Source organism: Grammomys surdaster, unplaced genomic scaffold, assembly GCF_004785775.1.
Source record: "Grammomys surdaster isolate TR1022 unplaced genomic scaffold, NIH_TR_1.0 338, whole genome shotgun sequence".
In the NCBI taxonomy this organism is placed as follows: domain Eukaryota; kingdom Metazoa; phylum Chordata; class Mammalia; order Rodentia; family Muridae; genus Grammomys; species Grammomys surdaster.
Window position 1 is genome coordinate 1,258,421 of NW_021604757.1, and position 27,827 is coordinate 1,286,247.

General features: G+C 51.2%; 1 protein-coding gene across 1 annotated transcript in view; it reads left to right on the forward strand.

Annotated features, from left to right (window-relative positions):
- Tspan18 (tetraspanin 18) overlaps positions 1-27,827 on the forward strand; it is a 128,418-nt gene that overhangs the window by 87,450 nt on the left and 13,141 nt on the right. The window contains exons 3-5 of the mRNA XM_028778482.1: positions 18,803-18,884; positions 21,484-21,556; positions 23,883-24,077. Coding sequence (XP_028634315.1) covers positions 21,494-21,556; positions 23,883-24,077 — 258 coding nt within the window. The 5' untranslated portion in view covers positions 18,803-18,884; positions 21,484-21,493. The remainder of the gene's footprint in view (positions 1-18,802; positions 18,885-21,483; positions 21,557-23,882; positions 24,078-27,827) is intronic.

A 27,827-nucleotide genomic window follows, 5' to 3' on the forward strand; every position in this document is an offset into this window, starting at 1 on the left:
TCCCCAGCCCTTTCCAATTCTCCCATACATGGATTCTAATTTCATCCTTACTAATTAGGAACGAGAGACAATTTAAATTCAGCACCTAGCATCCTTGTGTGTGAACAGTGGGAAATAACTCCTTCCTTTATGACTTCCCGGAGACCCCATGAGTGAGGAGAAGCCACTGGGACCCGTGGCTGCTCCCCTGCAGCCTCCCCCGTATTTGTTCTTGCGCTTTAAATTTTCATGTTGATGTTTATGGGCCACCGTTAGGTGATGAGATCCTTCCCGAAGGTTGTTTTTTCATTAACTTAACTCATTTCACTTATTAGCTGGAGTTTAATAAACAGGCTGTTCAGAGTCATACAACAGTCTTTCTCTTTAATAATATTTTAAGATCTGATTTCTGTGAGTCACCATGGTTTATGTGCTTGTAACTTGCTACTCCTAGGATACAGGGCCTGATGAGGCCCAGAGAGGACAACCCTCGCTGGCTGTTTGACCTTGAGCATCAGTGTCCTTCTTTGCAACAGGGAAGGCATGCTGGGACTACAAATCAATAGCATATCACCCAGCACCCAGCATTCAGCACCCAGCACCCAGTACCCAACACTCTGCACCCAGCACTCACTGTATTTAAAGTGCTTGATTGAACTCTTTAGCTCTATGAGACGGTTTAATTTTTTCCATTTTATGAGTAGCGGGTTGGGAAAGTGAGTGAAATGACTTGCTTGAGGCTACACAGTCGGTGGCAGCGACAGGCTGTGAATACCACAGTTCACTGTCTTGCTTCCCACAGGGTCTCTGCCTCATCTTGGTTTGCCTTACAGTTCCTCCACAGCACCTATCTTCCAGGACCCCTCTATGCCCAACCTCCTAGGCCCTACCCATCTCCTGTCCGCCCTGCCATCCCCTTTCCACGTGCCTGGGCTCCCTGCTGTCTCCACTGTGTCCGATGGAGACCTCAGTTCTGCATCACTCAACAGTTCCTCATGGTCTGTGGCCTCAGCATCCTCAGCCTGACATTCAAGGACATAAACCACTGCCTCTGCCTCCCTTCCCCGCCCGTGTCATCCCGAGCTGGCCACTTTGGCACACGGGCTTGAATGCCTATCCCACACTTGGGCACCGGCAAGCTTTTCTCAACCTCATCTCTGCAACAGTGCTCTGAGAAACCTTCCTGAGACCCATCTCCCCTCTGAAGTCAGCCACATAATTCTTAACTCTCCCCTCCTTCCCACACTTGGGCTGTCTTCTCCCTTGGGTTCTGGGCTTCTTGGAAAGTGAGTATACTCCCTGGAGTCGGCCCCCTCTTATACACACATCAGGTGTTCAGTTGATGCTTTCCGAGTGAGTAAAGATTTCGCTTCCTCCAGGCTCTCTTCATTGAGCTTGAGATCAGGCCCTGAACACTTAGGGAAAGACTCAGTCCAGGTCTCCTCTAATTCCAGCGGTGTGGTCAACCTCCCCCCTTCCATCTCTCTCTCCCTCCACCCGTCCCTCCTTCCATCCCTCCCTCAACTCATCCACCCCTCCCTACTGCCACCCCTATGATGATTCCATTCCCCCATGTGTTTCACTCCCCTCCCATGGTGGTCCCGTCCTTCCTGGTCAATGGCTCAGACACAAGCCACTTTTTTTTTCTCCCCTTGTCCCAACTTTCCTTCCCGTGACTCTTTGCCCAGCTCCTGCTGCTTGAAGGGTCTCTGGTCTCTGACAGATCGTTCCAGTGATGGCCCGAGAAGTGTGAGGCAGTGAACACAGGACATGGAGTTAGGGGGCTGTGTGCCCCTGTGCAGTGAATATTCCGTTTTGCTTTAATTGTGCTGGCACCAGGGTCTGGTACATGTGAGGGGCAGTTCTCTTCCATTGAATAGATAGCGCTCCAGCTGATTTCTCAGTTTTATAGAGGGGGAAACTGAGACCCAGGAGGGAGATGGGATTTTTTTCATAAGGCATGGGTGGGTCCTTGGTCAAGGCCTATTGGGAACTTGGGAACTCTCGACTGTTTCTTTGGCCTGTGCTGGCCTCTGGACAGGGACTAGAGCCCTTCATAGTAAATCCACTCTACCACAGACATGTCTGTAGCACAGAGCTTCCACAGATTCAGATGTGGTCTTACCTGCTGTGATCGTGCAGGCAACAGAAGCTAGCATGAGAATGCAGGCTTGAGGCTCCACTGGACCCCTCTTCTTCCAAGTACTTGAGAACTTCCCTACACATGCAGCAGGTCCAGCATACACCAGCCTCCATCTGCAGGACCAGTTTCCCCAGGCTGGATGGGCCACCCATGGGTGGAGATACTGAGCCAAGGACAATGTGAGGCTGACCCTCTGAGAAGGTCCATGAGGACAGACCCAGCTCACTCAGGCTGGGTGGCTGTGGGGTGATCTGAACCTGTGGCTGTCACACCCACTGGGCCATGCCCTCTCCAGCTGGCCCTTCTAGAGTCAGGCACTTCATTCTGTGACAGAGATGACACACATGTACCACATGTCCTGCACAACTTGGAACTGGCAATCCTCACTGCCCTATGTCCTGGTGCACACATGTGTTTGACACCTGTGGTGTTCTAGACGTGGCCTATTTCAACACACGCGATGGCACCATTTCACGGTGACTAAATCATGAAACCATGTTCAACTCTGTCTGATGATTTGATCTCACTGAGCCTCAGTTTCTCATCCATAAAACGGGAATGACAGTGCCATGAGAGTTAAATGAGAAACCTGTGGAGTGTGGACCAAAGGACTTCATCTGTTCAGCCATGGGCCTTTGCACTGTCCCGAGAGCCGGCAGAAGTGGATAAAAACCACAAGTTACCTTTCACAGATGGGGAAATCAAGGGCAGGCAGGCAGGATCTGTGTAAGCTAGCCTGGCCTTGTGGCCAGAACCCTGACTCCTTGCTGCCCATCCCAGGAGGATCTGCTGCCACTTCTGAAAGACTACACTCTAGGTCACCTTCCTGTCCATGATTGATTCCTTTGGTGGCTTGAGGGGCATGGGTGCAGGTAGCCAAGGGCCCCCAAAATAAATCTCTTCAAACATGTATGGGATACAGAGAGAAGAGGAACCTGGGAAGGGACTCCCCGGGGAGGCTGAAAGACTTCAGCTTTGGTAGCTGAAGTGGCGACAGGAATAATGAGCGCCATCCAGGAGCACATGGCTTGCCCTACTTCAGAGATAGGCTTGCACTCACTGTTGCAGCTGTTTGCTCTTTATAAGGTCCCTTTGAAAACTCAGAACTATCCCCCTCAATGCTCCCCAGTGCTCCCCAGTTCTCAGCTCTGGTTGCCTTCTGGTGCAACATTAGCATTCAACAGCGTGTGGAGTGCTAATGATATTTGGTGTTTAGCTGGTTGGCAAAAGGTGATGCTTGGTGGCTGGGATAGAGGACATCACTGGCAGGCGGGAAATTGGAAGCCCAGAGAGAGGACCAGGAAAGCCAGGTGGAGGCCTAGATGGGCTGTGAGAGGAACACTTGGGGCGGAGGGAGGAGCAACTGCAGAAGTTTATAGTCATTGTGTGTCTAAACATTTGCCAGGACACCAATGCATGCTCCACCACCCTTGCATATGTGGTCTACAGATACACGCATGCACGCACGCACGCACACACACACACACACACACACATGCATGCACGCGCATGCACTCTCATTCCATTACCTGCCTACATGCACTGAGCAGCTGCTCTATGCCAAGACTCTCCTGCTTCTGCAATAGGTGAACATCTGCTGGACAGCTTCAAGCCTGCAGGAGCCAGCCCTCCTGACGCTGCTGTCACTGCAGGTGAACTCCTGGGGTGTGCTTTCTAAAACACAGCAACACAATCCTGTGCAAGCTACCCAACATGGCTACTATGCAAGGGAGTGGATCGCTTTTTAGGAAAAGCCTTTGTTGTCACTGAGACCATCGGCAGGTCACCCTGTCTTCCACCGCACTATCCCATCGGTCAGCACAAGGACTCAGTGATCAAAGCATCTAAGAGGCCGGACGTTCCCACTGTGCAGCCCATGTCTGCTGGACCCGCAGGTGGCGGCAGGCTTGCCCATGAGCTCCCTTCTGCTTCCTGAATGGCCACCCTGCTATTTGAGCACCCCAGAGCCTGAATTGAGTTCTGTTCACTGGAAAGGGCTCCTCCTACCCCTTCATGGTGGAGGAACTTGATTTAGCCTCAGAAGACCCAGGCCTAGGATGGGCCCTTCCAAGGACCAAGTCAGCCTGGCCAAGGAGTGGGGGGAAGTGGGGGAGACAGTCTCAGGGGAACAGGCCAGCCTGGTAGCTCCCACCTGGGAACCTGGAAGCAACAACTCTGCCCTGTATTTAGGGTGTGATGTAGAATTTGATGGGGGGGGCAACAACAAGAAAGATTACCCTGCAAAAACAAGAAACAACTGAAAATCACAGCTTAGCACGCTGCTGCCAGGCAGCTGTGGTCAAGGGCTGCTTAAAGTCTGCCCTGGGCCTGGTGCTGGTCAACCACAAACCTTTTGGCTCTCCACCAGAGTACATTCTCATTCATATTCTCTCTCTCTCTCTCTGTCTCTCTGTCTCTGTCTCTCTCTCTCTCTCTCTCTCTCTCTCTCTCTCCCCCCCTCCCCCCCTTTCTCCCCCCGCCCCCCCGACTCTGAGTCACCACACAGACCTGGCCTTATATGGTATGCTTACTCCTCATGGTCAGAACCTGCTCACTCCCTGGTCCAGCCTCTGGGTCCTGAGTGGCTGCTGTGTGCTGTGTGGTTGGACACTGGGAATTGGGCTCGAAGGCCTTTGCTCTCAGGCTCTCTGCCCTGTTCTCCATGAGATCCTTCGAGGATAGGATTCTCCTACGGGGTTTTATCTTCCCCCTACCACTCCTAAGGGTCTCCCTCTGTGTTCAACCCTGGTCAGGCATGGGGGATGTTTGCAGGGTCTGTTAGCTTTCATAATTCTTTAAAGGCCTCCTCACATGGGTCTGATACACTAACATTCATACAATGACTTTGTCCATGTGTCTTCCAAGGCTCAGAGTTCCAGTTGGCCTAGATGTGGAAAAAGCCATACTAGAGATCTCCATGCAAACCTCTTGGATTCCAAGCCATTCTGAAACCTAGCAGCAGGAGCCTCTTGTGCTATTATTCCAAGCTTCAGGGGTTCCTGGTCCACTCTGCAGGGGTTCCTGGTCCACTCTGCAGGGGTTCACGGTCCACTCTGCAGGAGACCTGGGGCTCCAAGCCAAAGGGAGGAGATACTTCTTGGCTGGACAGTAACTTGGGGCTTCAGTGTCTAGGAACTGGGTTTGAAAACTGGCTTGGATACTGGTTAGGAGAAGACACTTGGAATCTCATGCGGAAAGCAAGAATACATGTCAGAGAACACGAGACCTCAGAGGAGGCCAACCTGGTGCACACTGAGACTGGCTGAAGGCCTGGGTGAAAGCCACTTCAGCTGGAGCTGACCGGATGTTCTCTCAGTTTCTCTTTTGCTCCTGGGAAAGCCTGTAGGTGGCTTTCTGAGGAGCTTGGCCACAAACTTCATTCCCTAACTGCTTGCAGGATTTCTTTGGCTTGTTCTGGCTTGTTTCTTGTCTCACCATCTAGTCTGGGCCAGCCTCGAGGTCACCATCTTCCTGGCCTCACCTTCCTGATACTTACATTTCAGGAACACACTTCTGCAAGCCTCATGGAAGACTCTGACTCGATATCGACTATATTTGTTTTGGTTTTGACATAAGAGCTCATGATGTAGGCTAGGTTGGCCTGGAACCCCTGTCCTTTTGCCTATAGTTCCCTTGTGCTGGGATTGCAAAGCCCATGCCTAGCTTCTGTTTGTTTGTTTGTTCGTTCATTCATTCACTCATTCATTCTAGTTTTTGCAGGTGATAACCTCAACCTCCCTGTACTCCAGTTTGCTATCTGTGAAGTGAGAGTAAGCCCCGTCCCACCCAGCTTTAACTAAGTTATCCCCAGTCAGTAGCCATCCACATACTCCTCTCAGTGTTCCTCTGCCACTCCCAAGGGCCTCCCTCCATGCTGGGAAGCACACATAATAATCCACTTTTTTCAGAACTCATGTGCTGGTCTGATGTGCTTCCAGAGTGTGCACTGGTGAGGCATGCCAATGCCTTTATTACTTAGGTTTCAACTTGCATTTTAGTCTTGGTCATGGTGCGTGTGTATCTCTGCATGTGCATGTGTGTGCATGTGTATGTGCGTGTGCACACATGCATGCATATGTATGTACAATGCACATGTAGAAGTCAGAGGACGATCTTTAAAATTGTCCTCTTCCTCTACCGTGTAGGTCCTGGGAATTGAATTGGGTCCTCGGGTTTCGTGCTGTGGTGGTTTGAATGAGAATGGACTCCTTAGGCTCTGGGATTTGGACACTTGGTTCCCAGTTGGTGGAGCTGTTCCAGGAGGTCTAGGAAATGTGGTCTTTCTGGAAGAAGTTTGTCCCTGGAGGAGGTCTTTGAGATTTCAAAGTCACGCACAATTCTCAGTTCCTGCTTCCAGTTTAAGATGTGAGCTCTCAGCTGCTGCTCCAGCTGCTGCTCCAGCTGCTGCTCCAGCTGCTGCTCCAGCTGCTGCACCTCCCGCCTGTGATGGTCATGGCCTCTTCTCCCTCTGAAAGCATAAGCTCAAAGAAACTCCTCCTTCCATAAGTTGCCACAGTCTTGGTGTTTTATCACAGAAACAAAAAAAAAAAGTAACCAGGACAGGTGGCAATCACCTTCATCTGGTAAGACTTCTTGTCAACTATTAGATTCCAACTTGAACATTTTAAGCAGGATTTGGTGCACAGGTTATTCATCTAAGCACCCAAACCCTGGTGTTGGGCTGGGAACCACACCCATAATTACAGCTTTCTTCTCCCCGTTACATTCATTCATTGGTTCATGAGATGCTACACTGAGCCCTTAGCATCCCCTTGAATGGGACACCATGTGCTCTGCTCACATGGCTCATTGGGTCTGCAGACCAAAACCTTGGGCATAATCCCACTGCCTCACTGGCTCCTAGAACTTTCATTAACCCCTTCTTGTCTTCCTAGACTGAAGTCTGAGTGAACTTCCTGGGCCTAAAGTAAGGGTTGAACTCCCAAGGTCAAGCTCTGCTCTCTGCCTTTGGAAATGTCCTAGGGAGGCCAGAGGGTCTGCTTGTTGGCAGACATGGTGGCCTGAGGCTTTATTCTCTATGCTTGGATCCTGAATTAGAAGAGGCTGGGATATTTGTAGACAGCACAAATACAAAGGCTGTAGAGGTTCCTTCCTGGCCAGCATCCTCCTTGCCCCTTCCTAAGGACTATGGGCATTTCTCTGCCCCTGACTCCAGCAGTGTGCGGAGCCTGGTATGTGCAGTATCTGTCAGTGGCTGGCGGATGGGTGGGACCAATGGATGGATTACAGTGGCTCTCTGCAGTTTGTGTTTCCCAAGTTTCAGGCTATGTGTAGAGATGCTAGACTCCAGCTTTATGTTCCTATGACAATTTGATCTTGCTCCTGGAGAATGTTATTTGTTTTCCAGTAATGCAGTGAACAAAGAACAAATGGCTTTGAGTTCCTCGGTTTCTACATCAGTGGCAGGAGGCAGCCTGTGGTGTTGGCTGTCAAAACTGAGAATTTAGGCCCAGCTTCCAAGCAGGACGACCTTGAACTAATTCTCATAGTATCCAACTATAGAGGGCTGTGGCAAGCATTAAATTAAACCCTGCGTACAAACCACCTCATAGCACGTGGGATAAAACTCGGGAAGGATGCCAGGAGGGGGTGTTCATGGACCCACTTAAACTGTTCATTGCGTAAAGCCCTCTTCCCAGTAGAGTTCAGCTCAGTGCTTTGCTTAAGACAAGACAATTTTATGAAAATTGTTTTAAGGAGAAACTGAAGGGATGCCTCAGTGGTTAAGAGCACTTGCTGTTTTTGCAGACGACCTGGCTTGGGTTCCAGCACCCACATGGAGTGGATTGAAACCATCTCCAGTTCTAGGGGACCAGGCACCCTCTTCTGGCCTCCACAGGCACTCCATGGTTGTGGTGCATGCACATACACTCATGCATAGCCACGTACACATAAAATAATGAAATAAGTGAGTGCATCTCTTTTAAAGTCATTAACAGGATAATACTTTTTTATTATTTCAAAGAGGAGTTGGACTTGTTGGCACATACCTTTAATCCCAGCACTCAAGAGGCTGAGGTAGGCAGATCTCTGTGAGTTTGAGGCAAGCTTGGACTACATAGAGAGTTCCGGGATAGCCAGGGCTACATGATAGAGGGGTCCTGTCTCCAAAAAACCAACCAACAAACAAACAGCAAACAAAGAGGGCAAGGCTGATAGCTGAGTGGGTAACATGCTCACTGTGAAGGCATGGAAACCTGAATTTGACTCTCAGACCCCATGTAAAGAAGCACAGGGACATGTCTATAATCCCAGGACTTTGTGAAGTAGAGACAGGAGGATACCGGCAGCTCTGTGACCAGTGAACATAGTCTTCAAGCTCCAGGCCGTGAGAGACCCCATCTCTAATAAAGGTAGACTGGCCTGAGGAATGGCATGTGAGGTTGGCCTTCTGCCTCTACATGTATGCACACATGTGCCTGCATACTGGCTCACACACATCATACACACACACAAACAAAATAAAACCAAACAAATTCAAACCATTCGGAGAGTTTAACCTAAGAAGCAAGAACCCCCTCCCACCTTGCAGCTCCTCCATGCCCACTCCACAGCCATGTTCTCTCTCAACATGGAGTTTCCCCAGACTACAGTGTGTCTCCATGGCTTCTCCTGCTAAGAACAAGAACAAGAGCATAGTCAAGAGGGGACAGTCAGCCAATGGCTGCCATGGGTCATGCTGTCCGGGCCATAAGGTTTTAGAAATGTCAGTGCAGAACCGTCCCATGGGAGTGGGGCAGCCCAGCTTCCCTGAGCCTTCAGGCTATGACCCGAGTCTCTGAGGCCTCAGAGACCTGGGGAGGGCATGGCATAAGCCAGCCACATTCCACCCAGGCTGGGAGAGCCAAGGAAGCAGATGTGGCCACGTGCTAGGTCCTTCTCCTGTCACATGTTCTAGGTCTTAGTGAAGCCCAGCTTACTGCAGTCTGATGGGACAGCTGCTGGCCACTCTTCACCTGTAGAGTGTCTGTGCCACACTCAGTGTCTTCCATTGCCTCTCTGGGGAAGAGGCTGAGGCTGAGAGAAGACAGTTGGTGCTGAAGGGATACATAGGACATTTGACCTTAACACTGCCATCTGCCCTTTCCTAAGTGGTAGATGAGGGGAAGAGTGGGAGAGTAGGAAACCTCTATGTGGGGTCTAGGCTTTCTCCTGGGGATACTAGGGAGCCATGCATGACAAGGTTTATACAGAGGAAGACAGCTAATCTGTGCCCTTGGAAAGGTGGTGGGAAGCCAAGGGCAGTGGTCACAAATGAGTCACTGAGGGCCCATCAAGGGTGAAGGGATTTCTGGCATCCAGAAGCTGTCACTGCAAGGCCCCCAGCCAGTGCCAGATTCTTTGGAACAAGGTGAGCCTGAAGGTAGATGGGGAAGAAGACAGCGAAGATCTCAGATGCCTTCATCAAGGAGGAGCCCTGCCCTATGGCTAGAAAGTTCTTTTATGAATGCAGCCTGGAGTCTTTCTGCTTTTCCTTCTTCTCTGAGGACTCTGAGCTCTCGGAAGGGAATGGGCTGGGTGGAGATACCCTGAAAGACCAGGCTCTTCTTGAGTAGTGCATCAGAGCTCCTCCTGCAGGAGGCTAGCCTCGGCAGGGAGGAGGCACATCTGTAACGGGTGGTTCAAGCCTGCCCCTTAGGGCATTAGCAGAACAGAGGAGTGGAGCTCCCAAAGGTCGAGAGTAGGCAGGGATTAAAGGGTCAGCCAAGTGGAGTCCCAAGCAGGCCCTGCTTTACTGGGGTGGCAGTAAGAAGGGCTACACAGTCTCTGGTCCACATGCAGCCATAGCCCAGGCCAATCTAGGCTAAGTGAGTTGGCTCAGAGCCCATTAAAGGCAACTCTGTCCCTGGCCTGGGGCCCGCCTGTGTGTGTTCAAATGTCATATCAGCTCCAGCTAGAAGGCGCCAGTCAGATCCCAGCCTCCAGTCAGGTGCCACCCTCTAGTGCCTCCCTTGGGTGCCTTCAAGCCTTTTCCTTACTTGACTTAGAATATGTAACTCTCTAGGGAAAAGGTCTGGGAGGATTTGTCCCTCTGAAGGCCACTGACTGGGAAGATGACACTCTGAAGGGTGGTCACTGAGTCTCTGTTTACATACCTCTAGCAATGGCCAGCTCAGTGCCAACCAAGAAAGCTGAGTTCATACTGTTTTGAAAGTTACACGTCCCTGCTTTTCACAGGCACCTGCTACTTAACAATAGCAGATATATTACATGTTATACTCTGTGCCTTCAGCCCCACAGTAGCCTGGTGAGAGGCACACTCTTTGTATGTATTTTCATCATGCAGGTTGAAAGAAAGAAAGAAAGAAAGAAAGAAAGAAAGAAAGAAAGAAAGAGAGAGACAGAGAGAGAGACAGAGAGAGAGACAGAGAGAGACAGAGAAAGAAAACCACTAAAGCACAGAGAAGGGAAGTGACCTGTCTAAGACCACACAGCAGCCAGTTAATTATTCAAGCCATATTTCCCAAACAGAGTCTGTCTGTCTGGACTGGCCACCTGGTTGTGCCCTCCAGAGAGTCAGTCTTGTAGATGAAACAGAGCTATGAGACACTTCCTGGAGGAAATGTTTCATTTGAAATCAGAAATAAGATGGGAGGTAGACTTGGATTGGGACCAGAGGTGGGAAAGTCCGTGGCTGAGGTTCTTGAATGATGGCAAGCTGATGACCCTGCAGTCCTGTGGCAGTGTGAGGCCCCACATGGCCTAGAGACCTCAGAGCCTCATGTGTGGCAGCTAGGATCCAGGTCACTTCTAGGACAATTTGGCAGGAGTTTGTCCAGTGCCTAAAGAACCCAGGAGCAGGCTGGTAAAATGATTCAGCAGTTAAGAACACTGGCTGCTTTTCCTGAGGTCCTGAGTTCAGTTCACAGCACCCACATGGAGGCTCACAACCATCTGTAATGGAGTCGTATGCCCTCTTTCGGCATACAGATGTATATGCTTCAGAGCATTTATACATTAAATAAATAAAGTTGAAGAAGGAGGAGGAAGAGGAGGAGAAGGAGGAGGAGGAGCAGGAGGAGCAGGAGGAGCAGCAGGAGGAGGAGGAGGAGGAGGAGGAGGAGGAGGAGGAGGAGGAGGAGGAGAAGGAGAAGGAGAAGGAGAAGGAGAAGGAGAAGGAGAAGGAGAAGGAGAAGGAGAAGAAGAAGAAGAAGAAGAAGAAGAAGAAGAAGAAGAAGAAGAAGCAGCAGCAGCCGCCGCCAGGAGCTCTTGCCACACTTCAGTGGCCCGTAGATCTCTGATAGTCTCTGATAGATCTCTGATAGTCTCTGATAGATCTCTGATAGATCTCTGATAGACACTATTGTCAGGGGACACAAGACAATGGCAGGATGTCAATGCAGCTTCAGGGTCCTGTATCCTCTGTGAGTGTGCCTGGGGAAAGAGGAGTGTATAAACACAGGGTGAGTGACCCGGTTACTTTCCCATTGCTTTTTCATTCCCAATATCATGACCAAGACAGCGTATAAAAGAAACAGTTTAATTGAGCTTCTGGTTTCAGAGGGTTAGAGTCCACAGTGGCAGAGCAAACACACTGCTGTGCATGGAAGGATCACACCTAGAGACTGCACTAGGGATGACAGTGGGAGAATTTTGAAGCCTCAAAGCTTGCCTTCAACAAGGCCACACCTCCTAATCCTTCCCAAACAGTTCTGCCAACTGGGGACCAAGTATTCAAACCAATGAGCTGCCCCTGCAGTGCACAGGCACTGAGACCTCTGCTGTCTCTGGAGCTCATACAGGAAATGAGTTGCCCAAGTTCACATAGCATCCTTAAGCAGGGCTGGACCCACTCAAGATGGCCTGCTTTGAAGCCTGCTTCTCTCCCCCTGGAACCCAGCAGAAGTTAAGCCATGTTCCTGTGGTCCTTGGGAACACCACAGGCATTCAGAGCCTGTGGGGTTTTCCTGTCCCCTAATCACCTGACATTCCTCACATCTTTTCACTCCCAATAGGGAGGCTCCGAGGCCCCCTAATCTTAGCAGGGCCCTGCTCTCCTCAGGCCACCTCAGTTAGTGGCTTTGCATAGTGATGCCTCTTCCTCCCTCTGGTGGTCACAGGCCCAGGGTAAGGCTAAAGGACTGATGTCCAGGCCCCACACAAGGCTTCAGTAGGAGATGTGGTCCAGCCGAATTGGTAAGAGGCCATCCATCTAGCCAGGAAGAGGTTGGTGATCTCTCCCACTCCCCCCAGCCCCCGTGTGTGTGTGTGTGTGTGTGTGTGTACATGTGTGCACTTGCATGTACAAACATGTTTAGAAGGGAGAAGGAAGGCCAACAGGGACTCAGAGATAAAATTCACATGGAGCCTACCACCAGGGTCCCAAGGCCAAGAGAGTAGAGCCTGGCAATGCCCCAGAGGCAGCTGGCTGGCCTTGGAGTCCACAGTTGACTGTGGACTCCCTTTATCTTTACAAGCTTAGGGACTGAGAGAAAATTCCTATTTTGACTAATTTGGAGCAAGTCATGGTGCTGCTGGGGCCATCCATCGGCACCTGGCAGGGGCTCACAAGGGGCACACTCCTGGAGACCAAGGTTATTGCTCTCATGTACAAGCATGTAAGCATGTAAGCATGTGTGTAACCTTCCCTACCCAGTAACACACACACACACACACACACACACACACCATGTGGCCCTGTGTGGCAGTAGTAGAGAGATTGAACACTCACCACAGATTGCTCTGTGCTCTAGTAGGACTAACTCCTAAACCCTGACCCTACTGAGTAGGACCAGGGTTTGGGCTAGCCTCGAATTTCAGGGAAAAGGTCTGTTCACTGCATGTGCAGATCACATGTCCATTTCCAGAAGGACTGTTGTAAGGCCTGCTGGCCCTGTAGAATGCCCTTGGGGAACTGAGACCTGAGGCTGAGCCCCAGGGGCATGGACTAAAGTTCTTCTTCAGAAGTGAGTGCTACAGCTCTCTTCTAGAGGACTTCCCTGCTTCCTCCTGTGAGGATCCTGTGAATGTTCTTATGACTGGCGGGACTGCAGGAGCACCTGGGCTCAGAATAGCTAAGGTCATACAAGGTGACGAGCCAGGAAGAAGATCCCACTTGATCTTTGTTCTGCTCTTGTTTAGTTTGGTCTACTACAGCAATCCTGCCCAAAGCACCTTACTGAAGAAAGGCTTTGTTTAGCTTACAATTCCAGGGTACCATCCAGCACTGCAGAGAACTCACAGAGGTGAAGAGCTTGAGACAGCTGGGCACACCACATCCACAGTCAAGAGCAAGGAAAGCCAATGGACCTGTGCTGCCTGATTACTTCCATTCATCTGGCTTTCTTCACTCTCCGCAGTTCTCAGCCCAGCCTAGGGGATGATACTGCCCATAGTAGACTGGGTCTTTCCACATCCATTAACATTCAAGGCAATTCTACAGTTAAGGCTCTCTCTCCTTACAGATTGTGGCAAGACCTTGGGTATCCAGATTGCCACCACACCATGGACTTTGTAGTGGGCTTTCTAATTTTAGACAGCTCCTTCTCTTTCCCCACCAGCTTTGAGATACCACAAACACTGCTCCAGCCTAGATGCCAGACGGAATCACACTGCTAGGGTTCAAATGATGACTCAAGAGCTGTGCTACTCAGAGCACATACTTCACCTCTCTGATCTGTAAAAGAAACATAATTGTATCTACCTCATGGATTGCCACAGGAATTAAATGAACTACTAGATGCAATGTTGACATCGTGCCTTTAGTAAGTACGTATGTCCCCTCCTCTCACTGTTGACACCACCATTACTACCTCAGTCTCCTTTCCTACACTCATGTTTAATCCTTTTGTTCAAACTGAGTCTCTTGTTGTTTCTTAAAATTAGAAGACCACTGGTACAGCCCCAACTCCTGCTCAGTCTTTCTCTGAGGCTAGACTACCACAGAGCCAGGCCCACCTTGCTCCACTCCAGCCCTCTGTGATGGCATTCTCTGGCAGGGCTGATAGGCTGTGGCCCAAACCAGATAGCAACAGAGTCTCAAGTGTGTCTTGCCATCAAGTGTGGGACATCATCACCTCACAAGCTTTGGCCCCACCTCTCTTGTTCCCTTCAAGTACCTCCCTGTCCATTCCCTTACCTCCTCCCCACTGCCGCGGTACGAGATGGAGCCAGGTAGGGACCTCTGTCAGTTCTCCAGATGCACACACCGAGAACCCAAGGAAATGGTGGCGGTGGTGGCAGTCACTGTCTCTGGGCCCTACTTCCCCATCTGAAAATCTGAAGCATGAAGCTCCTGGAGAGGTCATGTGACACTCATGAATTTGGGGTTAGGGATATTCAAATAATCCAAACCCTGAGTAACTCAGAAATCTGGACTGTCTCTGGTCCCGTGCATGTTGGATAAAAGCCAGGATGAAGTAGGAGGCCCAGCTAGAGCTCTGTCTGGAATAGCCAGCATCTTCCCCATCTCTGAGTGGATTGGAAATGGTGACCAGCCCGTCTGTCTCCTTCCCACCCTCCCCCACCCATCCATCCCACACGTCTTTCTTGAGGACTCCAGGGAGTAGCTGAGCTGTTCCTTTTCATTTTAAAATTTATTTTATTAATTATTATTGTTATTATTATTATGTGCCAGGCGTGTACATGCCGTAGCCATCACGTGGAGTTACAGAGCAGTGTTGTGGAGCCACTTCTCTCTACCTTCATGTAGTTTTCAGGGAGCTAACTCAGGTATTAGGCTTGCATCATTGGGCAGCCCCTTGGGTCATGTGAGAACGGAGGTGGCTGCACTGGAGGCCCCCACCTCCTGCATTTGCCATCCTGGGAGCCCCGGAGCCTGAGTTCTGCTTCTGCTACTAAGGTGGTCCTGGCCCTGGTCTGTGGGAAGCCAGCTATGGAGAGAGCCATCCCTAACCCTGGAATCTGAGTTTCCCAGCAGTTCAGGTAAGAGGAGGTGAGACTCAGTACAGAGAGGCAGACAGTGAAGATGACAGAACAGTGATGGGTCCAGGATGAAGGAACCAAGACATCACAGTGGCAGGAAAACTGAAGGCCAGGGGCCTGAGCTAAAGCAAGCAGGTCAGATGTAGCTGTGCCACTTAAGGCGGGATCCTTAACCTCTCTGGTCCCCTCTCCCTATAAAACAGTCACCTCTCCCTGCCTGGGTATCGTAAGAATCAAGTGAGAGCATAAAATGAAGGTCCCAGGGGTTGTCAGGCAAACAGATTGGTGCGGGGTTGAGCTGTGATTGAGCTAAAGCAGGTGTGAATGTGGTTAGATACCAGAAAGAACTTCCCCACCTGAAGAGGCATGAGAGTGAAGCTGTCCTCTTGGAAGGTCTTTAACATCCATTGGCTGTTTAGAGACGGTGGTAATTGATACCTCAATTTCCCCATCTGTGAAAGGGAGCTGACAGGCAGGCTGGATACAGAGAGCACAGGCTTGCAGTCTGCTGCTTGGCAGCTGTGTGGCTTTGGGCAGGTTACTTCACTTCTCTGATCGGCTCCTCGGCTGTCAGGGATGATGATAAACCTGCTCTGTGGGGTTATGGTAAGACTCGGATGAGACACAGCCAGGGAAATGCAGTTTCTGTTTCCCACCTGTGAATGGAGAGATTCCTTCAGGACACCCCCTTAGCCCACCCCACCAAGTTCTCTTAGCGCAAGTTCTCTCCCTCTGCCTGACTTCCCCGTGTCACCTGTTTAAGCCTGTCAGACACATCACAGCGATGACCAAGATCCTTTTCCTGTGGGGGCTGGGAGACAGCTCCATCAGGAATTCCTGGGGTCCCCTATGCGCCCTCTCCCCTGTCAGACCTGTGCCCCTGCCCTCCCAGTTCCCAGGCCCCCTTAATACCCGTGAACCCATTCACCATTTCAATCGTGGCTGTGTGATAGGCCAGGTTGCCCCAGCAACAGCACTAAGTATTTTGGGATGGATCACTAAGCCTTTCAAAGGGTCTCGTTCCAACTCAGGCTCTGAGAGAAAGACAGAAAGGGAGAGCAGATGAGGGTGAGAGGAAGCCTCTGTGAGGCAGAGGGCCTGCTGAGCAAGGCCTGAGACCAGGGCTTCTGCAGCTGAAATGCATCCCAGCACTCAGAGCTACCCGGAGTTAGTTCAGTGGGCTGGCTGTCCCTGGATGACTTGATCTGGGGGAAAGAACTTCTGTCTCAGCAGCTCCACCAACCTGTAGTGTGTTTGGTCTAATGACACCATGTCTTCATCTGAGACACAGGGATGCCACCTCCCTGTGTAGACAACCCAACGAGGTCAGAGTGCCAAGTGCTTTTGCTAGTCAACCGAAGGCAGAGAACCTTCTGAGGATCACAGGGTAAAGGGTCGGCAGCACAGGCTGGCGGAGCTTGTGGTTCTGGACATGTGTGTGGCTTGTGAAATGAGGAGTTTGAGACAGTCCCCACCTCGTTTCTGTCTTTGAGGATTCTCTGGTGAGAGGAGCCCTGGGAAGTGTCTGAATGCAACAGGGGGCCCATGGCAGAGCTAGAGCCCCAAACCTGGCTAGGCTTACAAACTTGAATTGGGGCCTCCCAGATGCTGCCTTGCCCTGCAGCCCTGGATATTCACGGCTCAGTGAGCACCCAGCAGGGAAGGCTGTCCTTTGAATTCAGTTTCACTACAGTGGCCCTCCCCTCAGGCACTGCCCCTCTGGAGCCTAATTAGGCTTTCATCCCCTCCCCTTTCACTGTGTCTGCCCTGTGCCATGGGCAGACTCCCCAGGATTTCAAGCCAATTGCTTGTTTATGAGCCCAGCCCGTCTGTCTTGGGAAGAGGCCCAGAGGCACAGCCAGCCAGTAAGCCAAAGAGCCCTCCCCACCCACTATCCAGAACTCAATGGCCTGAACTGGTGCTGTGCTCGCAAGTGCCTTACACGTTAGTGCGGGTTTAAGTCCCCATCTCAGCCGGGTATCGTTTTATCCATTTCTGGGACTTTCTAGCCATTTGCAGCCTTTGTGGCTTCATCCTGCCTACCATAGTGATAACACCATGAACTTTTACTGAGCCTTTGGAGGATCAAGTGAGCTTACAGGCCCTAGCATCATCAACAGTTCACATTTTAAAAAGTCAGTCCCTCCCCGCCACCCCAACTCAAGATCTCCAGGCCCCTCCAGACATGCTGGGCTGATGCACTTTATTCTGTGTCCTGCCTGGCTTGCCCAGGCAGTCTGAGGACGTGGCTGTTAATACTTGGGATTGGGTTATTGGTCTTCACTAGTAGTGGTGGCAGCGGAGAAAGAACACAGCCTCTAGCCTCCGCTGGACCAAACCCAGGGTTGGTTCTGTAGATGCTGGGAGAAGAATGACAAGGAAATGAATGCACTGTAAGTGTTTGCAGCTAATCAGCCTCTTCCATCCTGGCAGTGACCAATGGCAGGGGGTAGGGAGTTGGAGATAAGCATACTCTTGTTCCAGGTGAGAGGTGCAGGCCCCCCAGAGGAGAGGAGACAGGAGACACAACCATCCTCAGCTCCTTGGAGTAGAATCTAAACACTAGTTGCACTGGGACCCAGCAGCGGCTCCACCCAGGACCACAGCACCCTCTGCTGGCACCAGTGTATGCAAGACAAGCTGGGCCTGGATGTGAGTCCTCAGACCACCTTTCCATCCTGCTCTGGGGCACTGAAGGCAGAAGGAGTGATTTATGAACCCAGCTATTCTTCTTACCCCTCCTAGCCCCACATCCCTGCAGATGGGCCAAGCTGCCATCTGGGGCCATGAGAGGGGCAAGATTAATAAAGCTGTCTGGCCCAGGCGGGAGCCTGCTGAGGAAAGCCCCAGGGCGCTGCCTAACCTCAGCCCCATTCCTGCCCTCTCTGGGTCCAGGGGCTCCCATCTGTCAGGGGATGGCAGGGCCTGGTCCTGCCCCTTTAGTCTCCAGCTGACTCGGGGGAGGATTTGAGCAGCTTTCCCAGGCTCTGTGCTCAGCTACTTAGCTCAGGTCAGAGGTATTGGGGACCAAGGCATGGCTCTTCTTCTCTCAGGGGCTGCATCTGCTTCTGTGTTCCATGGACACCGTCTTTCCTGGAACTCTGTTTTTCAGTTAAATTACCAGCATCTGGATCTGAAATACCTTACTAAGCAGGCATCCCTGACATCATCTCTAAGCCTCCGTTTCCTCAGCTCTGAGGGGGTCCACTCTTGACTCCAGTTCTGTAGGCAAAATACAGATCTCCTCCTGGGTCTGTAAGCAGGTCTGGGCTGTAGAAATCCTCACAGGTGTGATCAACACAAGCCTCCACAGAGTAAGCCCAGCTTCCTTTTGCCCTGCTGGGATCTGGCTCTCTCAAGGAACCTTATAGCGAATCTTAATGCAGAACCAAGAAAGGCTCCCTGCATCAAATTTCTCCCTAAGGGGAGCCTGCGTTGCTGGGAAGGACTTGGTGGCATGGCCCTGCTGCAGAGATGGCATCAGACGGGTAGCCACCCAAGTCTGCCACCTCCTCTTAGTCTAATGTCCGCATGTTAGTCTCAGAGTAGCATTGATGACGACAGCTCCTGTGCAGCCAGCAGAGTACAGGGGACTGCTGTGTGATCAGGGGATAACCAGTGCGGCCCTCCCCAGGTAGCATGGCACAGAGTCTCAGCAGCTCTTCTTTAGTGCATGGGCCAGTTAGCAAGCCATTGCCTGGGTACACATCAGGAGCCCTGCACTCACTGTGTCCTAATGCCCAACATCCTGTCATGGTAAACTTTCTCTTCTAGGACAAGCTGTGTTGCTGAGAGACATACCTGAGTTCCTCTAACTAGGAGACTTCATCCTGTCAACTCCTGGAGAGCTGCCCAGGTAAGGCTTCTGTCTCCTGTCACTGTCCCCTACTCCGACTCTGTCCAATCTATGTCCTTTCCTGCAGCCTTCCTTGCTCACTCTCTATCATCTGTCCCCTCCAGTTTCTCTCTTGAGTACGTGTCTCCATTTCTGAGTTGCTTACTCTCGCCGTTTTGTCTCTTGTCTCTTTCCCACCACGCATTCATTCACTCATTCATGAAGTTGTGTCAGCTACTGCCACTATGTTGGTCTTTCCTGGACGCTGAAAGTCTCAGTGAACACATTGGTCATGGCTTGGTGCTTCTGAATAACCACATAGCCCCTATAGTGGGTGGTTTATGTACAGCGATATGCTCCCCCATCGGGGCCCATCACTGCCTGGTGACAAAGCATGGTCACTGGCTACATTAGTACTTCTTAACTCTTCAGAACGAGTGATGACTTTCACTGATGTGCTAGTGATGTAAAATATCCCAGGCCAATCCTACGCCAGTTTAGAATTGTTAACTGTGTCAGACATAAGCACCCCTCAAAGCCCCAAGGTTTCAACCTACTTAAAGCAGTAATTTGGATGACATGTATCTGTAAGCATAGGACTCTCCGAGGCTTGGCTGGGGGATCTCTGGGATAAGCATCCAAGCCCAGGACAACAGGTCCAGGCTGTTACTCCTGTCTCCCTGGGTTGTCTTATGGAAGGGCCATGTGGAAGCAACTCCCAGCCTGCTCTCTGCTGCCCTTCCCCTGCCCCAAACCCCCAGTGAGAGAACTGGGTTCACAGAAGGTCAGGTTGGCCCTGGATGCTGGCCTTGTTTCTATACTTCCAGGCCAAGACTGAAGAACTTTATCTATGCAATGTCCTGTCTTTATCAAACATCATCATTCTCATGGGGCTTTGTTCTGCAGAGTCACGCAGACCAGTGAACTCCTGAGCAATTTGAAAAACAGGGTCTCCTCAGAGGACTTTTCTTCTCCCAGTCCAAGACACTGGCCCCTAAGCCTGCTGGAGAGAAAGGCTGAGTTCTGGGCTGTGTGGGCTGTGGGGGGTTCTGAAGATAATTAGAATTTGATTGGCTTCAGAGAACTCAGTCAGAGAACAACTGACTACAGCCATGCTTCCCGGTGAAAACCCCCAGCCTTCTCCAAACCTGGCTTGCTGCGGTGAGGTCTCTGGTGTTCAGAAGCATCTGGGCAAGAGGGAGGAGATGGCAGGATGGAGCCTCCAGCCAGATACAGAGAAATAAACCCTCCAAGGGTTAGGTTTTTTTTTTTTTCTTTTGGTTTTTCGAGATAGGGTTTCTCTGTGTAGCCCTGGCTGTCCTGGAACTCACTCTGTAGACCAGGCTGGCCTCAAACTCAGAAATCCGCCTGCCTCTGCCTCCCAAGTGCTGGGATTAAAGGCGTGTGCCACCACTGCCCGGCAAGGGTTAGGTTTTTATTTTTATTTTTTTATTTTTTTATTTTTTTTTTATTGGATGATTTATTTACATTTCCTATGTTGTCCCCTTACCCCATCCCCCACCACCCCCTCGGAACCCCCAATCCCCTCGCCCCTCCTCCTTCTTCTCTGTGGATGTAACCTCTATCTACCCCCCCCACTCCCACCTCCCCACCCTCAAAATTCCCACCCCCTGGGGCATCCAGCCTTCATGAGGTCAAGGTTCTCTTCTTCCACCTATGCCCAGCAGGGCCCTCCACTTTTACATATTCAGCTGAAGCCCTGGATCCCCCCCTAAGTGCTCCCAGGCTGGTGGTTTAGACCCTGGGAGCTGTGGTTGGTTGGTATTGTTGCTCTACTCATGGTGCCACAAATCCTTTCAGCTCCTTCAGTCTTCACTCTAACTCCTCTATTGAGAACCCCATGATCAGTTCAATGGCTAGTTGTGAGCATCTGCCTCTGAATATGTCTGACTCTTGAAGGCCTCTGAGGAGATATCCATATCAGGCTCTTATCAGCATGCACTTCCTGTCTTCCACATCAGCATCTACCTTTGGTGACTGCACATGGGATAGATACTCAGGTGGAGTGGTCTTGAGACGGCCCCTCCTTCAGTTTCTGTCCCTCACTTTGTCTCCATATTTGCTCCCTTGAGTATTTTGTTGCTCCTTCTAAGAAGGACCGAATCAAGGGTTAGGTTTTTAATCCTCCATCTCTGCAAGTCCTGAGGGAGCCCAGCATTTCCGAGGAATATGGGGTCTAGACCCTAAAACAAACCCGGCGGAGACCCTAGGGTGGTAGGGCTGGTCTGTCCTCACAACCTTCATCCTCATGTCCTGTGGGCTCAGTGGAGTGAGTACCACAGTGGGCCTGACACTCCATGGACTGTCTCTTCCTTGGTATCTATTTGTGTGTGTGGTAGTATATGGAGTGTAATGTGTCTGTGTGTGGTGTGTGGCATGCACCTCAGAGGAGGGTGACAGACCAGAGCCAGGGAACTAGACGATGAGAGTTAAGGCCCCAGATTAAAGCTCCAGCTGGTCTTGTCCAGTTGCAGATCTCAAAAGAGGATTGTTACTGGGTCTCCTGGCTGGGGCTGGGGCTGGGGCTGGGGCTGGGACTGGGCTCTAACTGAGAAATCTGTGTGTCCCCAGGAGGATTGAGTGGCCTTGTGTTTTCTAGGTGAAGAACCATGGAGGGCGACTGTCTGAGCTGCATGAAGTATCTGATGTTTGTTTTCAATTTCTTCGTGTTTGTAAGTGTCCCTCGCTCTCCCTGGCTCTCCCCTAGCTCTCCCCAGCTGTCATCCCTGGCTCTCCCCTGGGTCCCTAGCCTCTGCTGATGACAAGGCTAGCCTTCTTCCTGAAATAGCCACAGGAGGCTGAGTGCCCACAGACAAAAGTGCCTGACCAGTAGGCTTCCTGGGACTGGCACTGACTGCCCTACTCCTGAGTCTCCCACCCCACGCTCATCACAGTAGACATTTCAGCCAGAGCTTGAGATGGGACAGCCTCTGGCAAAGGATATGCTAGAAAGGGACTAGGGAAATGGGCTCATTTACAACCCAAGTTCAGTCCCCAGAAGCCACATAAAAAGCCAAAAGGTACTTGTTCATAACTCCAGCTCTGAGGGACATCCCAGAGGCTTTGCCTAACCTAACACTGTCCCAAAAGCAATGTGTATGGCTCCTGAGGAAGAACACGTGGGATTGATGTCTGGCCTCCACATGCACACTCGTGTACACTCACACACATGCACACACATGCATGTGCACCTGCTCATCCCCCACCCCTACCCACAATCAAGCAGTGACCTCAGAGGTGTTCAGGCCACCCTTGTAGTTGGAAGCTTCTCAGAGGAGGCTGTTTTGGCACCCCAGCTCTGCAGCCTGGAAGCACATTCCATCACTCTGAACCTCAACATCGTCCTGTCTTCATAAATCACCAAAGCGGGCTTTTTGAAAATTTAGCAAGATCCGTGAACAAAGTAACACGAATGTGGCCAGTATAGTTCTCCCCTCTCCCTCCAAACTCTGGGCTAGGTATGAAGGAACAGAGGCTCTGCCCCATGCTAACAGACCATCCAAGACCCTGATCAGGCCCACGACCCCTTTCTGTAGCTGAGCCCCTCCCCTACTTCTTGGGCCCCCATGGCTTTCCTGACCAACCCAGGCCTCCATCTCAGACACCACCGCTGACCTCTCAGGACAGTCCTGGAAGAAGAGACCCTTTGTTGGCAGTGCAGGCTGTCTGCATTTCTGCCTGTCCATTTTCATACCTTTTTGTGTCTCCCTGGGATCCACCTCCTGGACCTTAGGGCTAGGCAGCCTACAGATGCAAAAGTGGCATTTTACTAGCTGGGGACTCCAGCCCATTTCGGCTATGCCTGGACCTTCCTTGTCAGCCCTTGTCAGCATATGACTATTGAACCCCGAAACCACCCACAGTGATACAAGGCGCAGACCTTACTGGAGAATTTGTGGGGAAACTGAGGCAAAATTTAGGGCACAGCAGACAGCAACCAGTGTGGGCCTCTCCTCTGGCCTGCCTGCTTCTCTAGTCTCTCTACCCGCTCCATTCCATGCACCAACCAATCAATGGCTCTCACCCAGCTTTCCACCTCTCCCCACAGCTCACAGACCCGCTGAAGCACCCAGAGCTGGCAGGGCACCCCCAGCCTACCAGCCGTCCCTCACCTGTGCTACCAGGAACATCACACCCTGTTAGTCCCCAGATTCAATGTCAGTCCCTATAGTCAATGTCAAACCAGTTCTGCACACAGTAGACCCTCTTCCAATACTGTCCATACTCAGGAGAAATGGAGTGTCTTGCCCACTGAAATCTGCCGTAACTGCTCTGCTGAGGGTGCTGTGTGAGACAGGAATTCGAGCATCTGGTTAAATACGAAGGTGCTGAGGCTCAGAAAGAGTCAGCCACTTAAAGCCACACAGCTAATAAACAGCAGACATGGCCCCTGCTCTGGCCTAAGGAGTTTCTGTCCCAAGATAAGCAAGGCACAAAGAGAGATGGGCCACACAAAGACATCAGTGAGAGGCTTTGGGGCACATATTTAAGAATGGGGGCTCACTGAGCAAACCCTGCCCCTAGCATGGCCACTGTGAGCTCAGCATCACCTTCAAAGCTTGTCCATGGAGTAGTTCAGTGTCAGACAGGCCTAGGCTACAGCATTGACTCTGCCATGAACTTGAGAGGTGACCTTTGAGAGTCATTGGTCTCCCCTGGGCCACAGTGTGGAAACCTCATAAGCTTGGGTCTGTGACATTTAAGGAACAAATGAAAAGTCACAAATAAACCCCGTGGGGCACAGTCTTTCACAGCTTGAGGTGGCAAATGGGTCAGAAATTAGATCGAGAGGGTTTGAGCTACACTGAAGGCCAAGGAACTCCACAGAGACTCAGAGCAGCCAGTGGGCCTTGGAGATCTGGGTTTGGCAGGAGATCCTGCCCAACTCTGCAGGCCCCAGCACCTCAGTCCCATGCTTCACTCAGGTGACAGTGTAGAAGGAGCGTCTGACTTCACTGTCTCTTTGTCTGTCCTCTCTTCATGCCTGCCGATGGACAGCTGGGAGGCGCTTGCCTGCTGGGCATTGGCATCTGGGTCCTGGTGGATCCCACCGGCTTCCGAGAGATCGTGGCTACCAACCCCCTGCTGACCACCGGCGCCTACATTGTACTGGCCATGGGTGGTCTGCTGTTTCTTCTGGGCTTCCTGGGCTGCTGCGGGGCTGTCCGAGAGAACAGGTGTCTGCTGCTATTTGTGAGTGACCCATCCCCCACCCCACTCTACTTATGGTTGCTATGGGAGGGATATGTAGAGGGCTGTTGACTCCCAAACCCAACCTGGCTTCAGAAACCAAAATGTTCTTCCCACCAGGATGGTTGTCAGCATTAAGGCCATTGGTCCTGGGATTGGGGATGCAGTTCAGTGGTCAAGTATCTGTATACTATGCACAAGGTTGGGTTGAATCTCCATCCTACTGACTGTGCTCAGTGGTCTGGAAGCCACGAGGTGTCCAGCAACTTACCTGCAGACCCTCTGGAGGTTGATGCAGAGGCCGCCTGTTATCGGAGCACTGAACTGTCAGGCCATCTGTTACTCAAGAACTAGATAGTTACCCCACCCTGGGTGAGGATGCCTAAGGCCACGGACACTGTCCCAGAGCATCTTTCCAGAAACATGAAACAGAGACCAAAAAAAAGTTTGAGAGAGCTTTGAATTCGGCAGAAGTAGGAGGACATGCTTTGGGGAAGGGGGTCAAGATGAACACGTGTGAGGGAGTGAAGAACGTGGTCCCTCAAGCCTTGGTCCAGTGAGGCTTTTGAGGAGGGTGTGAAGGCTGAGTTCTGCCCAGGATTGACATTGAGCTTTTTGGTAAGAAGACGGCTCTCCACTTTGGTAGACCAACCATGGAAAAAGTAACTAACCACATTCTATTACCATTGGTTTAACTCTGGGTCTGCTCAGGTCTGCTCTGAGTAGCCCCAAACTCAAGATAGCTAACCATATGGTCACAAGCTTACCTTTTAACTTTGGGCCAGGAGGGAGTCAGTAACTGTATTTACTGTCACCAGGAAGGAGTCAGTAACTATGTCACCAGGAAGGAGAGTTGGTCAGTAACTATGTTTGCTGTCACCAGTAAGGAATCAGTAACTGTGTCACCAGGACACAGTAACTGTATTTACTAACACCACAAGGACAGAGTCAGTAACCGTATTTACTGTCACCAGTTTGCATTTTGGCTTTGTGACCAGTTGAGAGGCCTGAGCTGGTTCATTCATGGCTCAGCAGTGACAAGCAGTTTGAGGCTGCTCGGTGGAACATTAGTGTTGGAAGATTCTTAGCTGCCTCTTACATCTCCCTCCTGTCCCTGGGTCTAACTCCCCAATATTTAGAATGACTCTGTGCTGCCTTGGAGTGTCCCACCATGTCTCTGGGAGTTCTCCTGGCTCACCTATCTCCCTGCCTCAGAAAGTCAAGCCATTGCCCTCAGCTGTGTTCATGCTCAGGGAGTACCTTTGGGCTCTGAGATGAGTGTACTGCCCTCTGGGAACAAGGAAGCTCCCAGGCTTTGCTGCCCAGCTCCTGAGCCTACTGGCTTGCATGGAGCCTCTGCCCGCCTTGGGAGTGGCCTTGGCCTCTGAGTTTAAACAGCCTGGCTTCTCAGGATACAGTCCACTGAGGACATTAGCATTTGCTATGATGTCCTCCTTCCTTCATGAGCCCTGATCTATAAACCCCAAGTAATGAAGCCAAGCTGGCTCTTGGCCAGATCATTCACCCCACAAGTCTCCGTTTCTGGAGTGGAGACGATGGAACTCTTTCCAAAGAAGCTGATTCTTAACTCTTTGCATCTGTCACTTTTCTCATGGCTATGCCAAATGCCGGGCACAGGCAACTTAGGGAAAGAAAGGTTTCTTCAGTGTGGAGGTACACTGTATCTGGGAGGGAAAGGCATGGTGGCAGGAGCTTGAGGCAGCTCGTCACAGCGTAGGGAAGCAGAGAGAGATGCATGCTGGTGCTTCGCTCACTTTCTCCTCTTCTGTCTGTGGGATGGCGATGTGTACATAGAGGGCACCTCTTTCCTTCTCAGTGAACCCAGCCTAGAAATCTCTTACAGCCATGGCCACAGATAATTCTAGACTCTCTCAAGGTGACAGTCCGCTTTAGCCATCACAACCTTCTACTCCTGCTTAGGGGTTAACCCTTGCAATTCCTTCCATGTTAGAGATGTATCAGGGCCCTGGAGTAACTGTCCCCTCCCTCATGCCCAAGCTGTGAGAGGTGACCTCACCGCAGAGGATGTAATAGGCAGGATGTAAGCCTGGCTGTGAGTGTGCACCTTGCTCTGTGCTTCCCCTCTGGTCATGGCGTCTTTGCCCGTCAAGGGACTGACTAGCTCTGCTGGAGGCTGAAGCTAGGCAGATCGAACAGCAGCAGCAGATGGCCTTTCTCTAGATTCCCTTGGACTGTAGAGAGGTAGGCCACTGCTCACTGTCCTGGTCTTGGTAGGTGGGGTTCTCACCCAAGAGTATCTGTGGGCCTGTCAATGTTGAGCCAGGACCTGCTGCAGGGTTCTTGCATAGAGGTGAATGCATACTCAACTTGCAAATGTTCCTTGTATGTAGATGGCATGCAATTCAGTGACAGGGACACCTGGGCTTGTGGGCTGAAGGACTTCCTTGTAGGGGAGCTACTTCACAAACTATGGGCGGAGGCCCAGAGAAAACAGCAAGCTCAGTGCTGGGGCAGGAAAGGCTGGTCAGTGCCTCACTCCTGGAGGGCAGGCCACTGAGTTCAGACCCCATGGGGATTCCCTGAGTGTGGACACAGCCAAGAGTTCAGAGATCAAAGGCACTGCTTTGCAAGCAGCAAAACTGTCCTTCCTACAGTCAGTCAGTGGCACCAGGCATGCTAGAGGAAGACATCTGGCCTGGGGCTTCTCCCAGATTAAGACATCCCCATGTGGCTCATTCCTATCATAGCTGTGTGCTCCACCTCCCAGAGAGGAAGTGCAATGGCCTGTGACACGAGCGGCCGGGGAGTTGTAGGTCCCTTTATTTCTCATAGCATAACATGGCCAATTTTACTGGGAGAGACAAAGAAGCCTGAGGGTGCCCCCTGGTGGACCGTCCCTTCCCTAACAGTCAGCTCCTGCATGTAGCAGCTCTGGCTGGGGAGCCAGAGGCTTTTAGAAAGACCTGATCTCAGTGTGTGTTGACCATCTGTACTGCTCGCAGGCATGTACCCAAAGGGCTCCGTATCCTCCTACAGAGGAGATGCTTGCTCATCCGTGTCCACTGTTGCTCTGCTCACGATAGCCAGGAGATGGATGGATAGATGGGTAATGAGAATGTGGCGCGTATACACAATGGAATTTTATCAAGCCATAAAGAAAAATGAAATTTATTAAATTTGCAGGCAACATGAGTGGAACTGGAAAATATTGCATTAAGTGAGGTAACTCGGGCTCAGGAAGACAAAGAGCTCCTGTTCTCTCTCATGCAGATCCGAGCTTCTAATTTTTATTTATGTGTATTTGTGTGGGAGTAAGTATTGGGTAGAGGCCAGAAAACTAGCAAGGGGCCCAAGAGAGGAAAAAATGAGGCCTTAAGGGAGGGAATGGGAAGATACCAGAATATACATGATATGAAAGGGGGGTGGGGAGTTAGGAAGGAAAAGAGCGAAGAGGTGCGCCATCGAGGGAGCACATGGGGGGATGAACCAAAACTCAGGAGTTGTGAAAGTGGCATAAGGGAACATGCTGCCGTGTGTGTTAGCTGAACATACGCATGTGTGCGTGAAAAGAGAGTTTGTGGGCCTTGCATGGTAGTGTGCACCTATAATCCCAGCGTTAAATTAAGGGGGCTAGTGAAGGACTACTGTGAGACCAAGGCCAGCCTAGGCTACAGAGTTAAAGTCTGTCTCAAGAGAGAGGGAGAAAGAAAGAGAGGGAGGAGAGAAGGAAAGGGATCTAGAAAGCAGGTTGTGCCTTCCCTCCTAACTCCT